The following is a 4,396-nucleotide window of genomic DNA, read 5'->3' as shown; positions in this document are numbered from 1 at the left end:
CTGTGGGGGCATCTGAGAGAAAAATCAACGGAGGAGATACGATCATGATTTTCAGCGCCGAGCCGATCCGCGACGTGTGTAGTGGACAAGTGAAGTCTGTATGCGTCGAGCTGTGCACGTGGTGGACACCCCGCCGGCCCACCGATCGCCATCGCCCAGTTGCGAAATTGAAGCGGTCGGTCGTGTGAGTGCGTGCCATTGGCGCCACGTAGCACGCTCACCCGCCCGTCGACATGTACTCCGGCGACGCGACGTATATAGGCTGAGCTTGGCCCGGACCAGATCCACCACCAGTCCACCGCGTTCCCATTTCCAGTCCACCGACAGACCAATCAATCATGGAGTTCCCGCATCGCCACGGCCACGGCCACGGCCGCCGCGACGACGACGACGAAGACCGCCGCGCCCCCGCCCCCTACGGCCGCCACGAGCCCGACGCGTACGGCGCCCCTCCCCCGTCCTACGGCCGCCGCCCCGACGACGACGCCGGTGATGCCTACGGCCGCCACCCTCCCGCCGCCTACGGCGCTCCTCCCCCGTCCTACGGTGCCCCGCCTCCCGCCTACGGGGGCGGCCGCGAGGACGACTACGGCGGCCGCGCCCCGCCATACGGTGCCCCGGCCCCGGCCTACGGTGGAGGCCGCGAGGACGACTACGGACGCCACGCGCCCGCGCCGGCGGGCTACGGCGGTGGTGACTACGGGCGCCACGCCCCTGCTCCGGCCTACGGCGGAGGCCGCGACGAGGGCTACGGCGCTCCGGCGTACGGCAACGTGGTGCACGTCGCCCACGAGTCCGGCGACGAGAGGCCGCAGTACGGGGGCGGCGGATCCGGGGGCTACGGCCACGAGACGCGCCCCCACCACGGCGGCGGGGCGGCCCCGGCGGCCAGGCAGCCGACGTACAGGATCCTCTGCAAGGCCGGCGAGGACAGCTTCAGCCTCGCCGCCAGGGACGGCAAGGTCTGCCTCGTCCGCACCGATCGCGACGACGACACGCAGGTACGCACACATACACCTCTGCAAGATCAATCCAAGATTGGCCACATGCTTCCATGATCCCGATCCAGAATAGTATAGTGAACTTCACACCGGGATCTGGAAACTTGGCGTTTCCGCCTTGTCCTTTGCTAATTGGGGAAAAGCAATAATCCTGTTTGGCTTTTGCTCAAGCAACTTTTTTATGTATTATTTCTTCTTCTCTGATCGTGTGGTTGATGGATTTGAATATACACAAATGATGCAGCACTGGATCAAGGACATGAAGTACAGCACAAGGGTCAAGGATGAGGAAGGCTACCCTGCCATGGCACTCGTCAACAAGGCCAGCGGAGAGGCTCTCAAGCACTCCCTCGGCCAATCTCACCCTGTAATTAACCTCCTTTCTTCAGTTCATCCATCCAACTTCTAATTTTGCTATCCGATGAGTGTGCACGCACGGTAGATCTTACATGATTTTGGCAAATTTAGAACATATCAGAGTATCTGCAAGCACACCACATGCCACACATTCCAAATGCCTACTTCCTCTGCAATCATAGTAGCAGCGATTCTGCAAACAGAATGGGCAAAGCTTGAATGAACAGAAGCACTTTGAGTTTATTGGCAGTGTGACCTGTGGTGTTTCAGTGAATAATCACCACTAGGAGTATAAACTAGTCCAGCATGAGTGGAATTTCTCCATGTTCTTGGGGATAATATTTGCCTAGCAGGTGTCATGTTCAGAAAACGTAGTAAATTATGTCAGTGTCAAAAACTTAAATTTGCTACGATTTTCACATTACCATACAAGACCATAACTATAAGAATACTTCCACGTGTGTTCATGTGCACTGTCATGTTCCGCAAACTTTGTAAGAAGATGTCATTGTGCCTGCTGTGACTGTGATCTAGTATGGCCTTCCACATTAGCATCCATGTGCACATATATCACAGACTTCTACCGTTGTCCATGTGCACACTAGCTCTAAAATAATATGGTGAACTCGTTAGACAACACTGGTTCCAGAATAATTTGGTACGCCATGAGTTGTCACATGGTCATGTGCTCATGCTCAACCCTGAAGTGCAGCTCCAGTATTGTGAATTTGCTTACCTTCTGGTTTGTTTTTTGGATCCTAGGTTCGTCTGACCAGGTACAATCCAGACACCCTGGACGAGTCGGTCCTTTGGACCGAGAGCAGGGACGTCGGGGCAGGCTACCGCTGCATCAGGATGGTGAACAACATCTACTTGAACTTTGATGCACTCCATGGCGACAAGGACCATGGCGGTGTGCGCGATGGAACCACCCTCATTCTGTGGGAGTGGACTGAGGGCGACAACCAGCGCTGGAAGATCGTTGCCTGGTGTAAGTTCTTCTTTTTCTACTCTACTCCTGCGCTTGCCGTGTACTAAGTTCTTGTTGCTCCAGTTCAGTTTCACTAGAACATTTTGATTAGTTCATTGCAGTTTGTTTCTTCTCATGCAAATAGACATACCCGCTCAAGCATAACATAGATGCATGCTAGTACATGACACGAGCAAGGTATTTCTGTCGCAATTTGGGGACTGATTTGTGTCTTGTAATGATGGCAGGAATGATGCACATGCTACAGTTTGTTGGTTCAAACAGCGCGCGATCTTAATAATAAGCAAGTACTGTATGTTTCTGGAATAAAAAGGATGGCGCCAATGTGAGCCGTATGTCTGTTTTGTTTGGGGAGTTATGTATATGGATGAACTTGTAATGATGGATTTATTTGGCCTAGATTATGTGTGATGGATGCATGAACAAACCAGTGCTTATTATTATGCATGCATATACATGCCGTGTGACATGTTTGTGAACTACACTGTATAATAGAATTGGTTTATCCCATCATATTGCTGTAACGGAGATCTATCCATATAGTTGTGGCCGATATTCAATTCGGCTCAAGGTAGCATATGCTCCTGCGTGCCAAAAATGCTTTTATAAATGGGAAAAAATATGAAAAATTCAGACATGTACATGTCATTTGCAAATCTCTACGGTGAAAACCCAAGCATTTCGACCAGTACAAAAACAAGTTCTGTGCTTATTTTCTGGCGCTTAAACTGTCTTTTTTCCCTGAGGAAGCATAATTGTTCCTTTTTTGCATGAAAATCGACAGGAGCTGTATGAACATGTACAAAAAATCCTTTTAAAAATGGTTTCGCATTTGCTTGAATTTGTTTAAAAAAAAGGTATTATCCTCCAGTTTCTGGTGAGATCTTTGAGGTGCAGACACTTTGATCTTGTCTGGGATCAGGGACTCCTCTTTTCTTGTAAAAAAGAAGTGTTGAAGGTCCCTCCAAAACCAAAAAGAAATGTACTCAAGGTCAATTCCTATGTCGCTTCTCATGAAGTTGATATGATTCGCTGCTTTATTTTCATTCCACTTTTCTCATTCCAGCTTTAGCAATAATTGTTGGTACCATGTCCTGTCCACTAGAGAGTGTCTGGCTCGCCCTGGTAGTTGCCTGTTGCCATCTGCCAAATAAATCGCAGTAAATTTGATGTGAGATGCCATATGCTACACGAATTATGCCGATGACCGATCCAATGGAGCCCTTTCAAATCTGGGGCTGCCATCTGTGCGGACTCTTAATTGTCCATATCATCATAGCAATAGAGTTTTGCAAAAAGAAAGAAACAAATATAGAAATAGGTTTAACATGGGATACTTTTGGTTGCAATTGTCCAGACATACTACCTATGTTACTTTTATGACTCTAATCACATGCTTACTACTCCCTCTTGTTCCTAAATATAAGTCTTTTTAGAGACTCCACTATAGACTACATACGGATGTATATAGACATACTTTAGAGTGTGGGTTTACTCATTTTGCTCCGCATGTAGTCCGTAGTGGGATCTCTAAAAAGACTTATATTTAGGAACCAAAGGAGTAGATTGGATCACGCCTTGGCGCGAGGGTGTCGGTCCCAACATTATAATTAAGTAGGTAATGCTCAAGTTAGTAGGAAGGTTTGAGGAACTGTCTACATCTAAAAAATCAAAGAAACTATCCATGATAGATGAGCTTACTACATGTCACAAACAGCAAAATAAACCCAAAGCAAGGTAAGCAAGGCATAGTCAATTCACAGGATAACTGATTTGCATGGTCACGACAAAAGCAGTACGAGAATCAGCAGTGAACTGGACACTAAAACTGAACATGTTTATTCCATTCTAAAAGCTTTCACACACATAAACATGCATTTCACAAGGGACTGAAATATGCTAGCACATGGGTGTCACATTAAATTGAAAAACCCTCAAAAGGACCACTTAAATTGGTTTCAAACATGGGTACAGGAATGATAGGTATGACTAAAATATAAATCGCAGTCACATATGCACAACAGCAATGTACTAATGCATTTTCCTA

The 4,396-nt window shown here is 48.1% G+C and overlaps 1 protein-coding gene across 1 annotated transcript; it reads left to right on the top strand.

Annotated features, from left to right (window-relative positions):
• The first annotated feature begins 262 nt into the window (after positions 1-262).
• Positions 263-2,923, top strand: LOC119274809 (ricin B-like lectin R40G3). The gene is made up of 4 exons (XM_037555529.1): positions 263-1,001; positions 1,246-1,368; positions 2,121-2,349; positions 2,577-2,923. Coding segments are annotated over exons 1-4 (1,017 nt in total). The 5' UTR covers positions 263-338; the 3' UTR covers positions 2,579-2,923.
• Positions 2,924-4,396: the final 1,473 nt, after the last annotated feature.

This window comes from Triticum dicoccoides, chromosome 3B (assembly GCF_002162155.2).
Source record: "Triticum dicoccoides isolate Atlit2015 ecotype Zavitan chromosome 3B, WEW_v2.0, whole genome shotgun sequence".
In the NCBI taxonomy this organism is placed as follows: Eukaryota; Viridiplantae; Streptophyta; class Magnoliopsida; order Poales; family Poaceae; genus Triticum; species Triticum dicoccoides.
The sequence above is the reverse complement of the archived record's forward strand: the minus strand, read 5'-3'. Positions and strand labels throughout refer to the sequence as shown.

Bases quoted from the DNA above. Each gene is read 5' to 3' on its own strand.
- LOC119274809 (XM_037555529.1), top strand. From the start codon at position 339: ATGGAGTTCCCGCATCGCCACGGCCACGGCCACGGCCGCCGCGACGAC. The intron at 1,002-1,245 runs GTACGCACACAT...CAAATGATGCAG, and splicing joins ATCGCGACGACGACACGCAG to CACTGGATCAAGGACATGAA. The intron at 1,369-2,120 runs GTAATTAACCTC...TTTGGATCCTAG, and splicing joins CCCTCGGCCAATCTCACCCT to GTTCGTCTGACCAGGTACAA.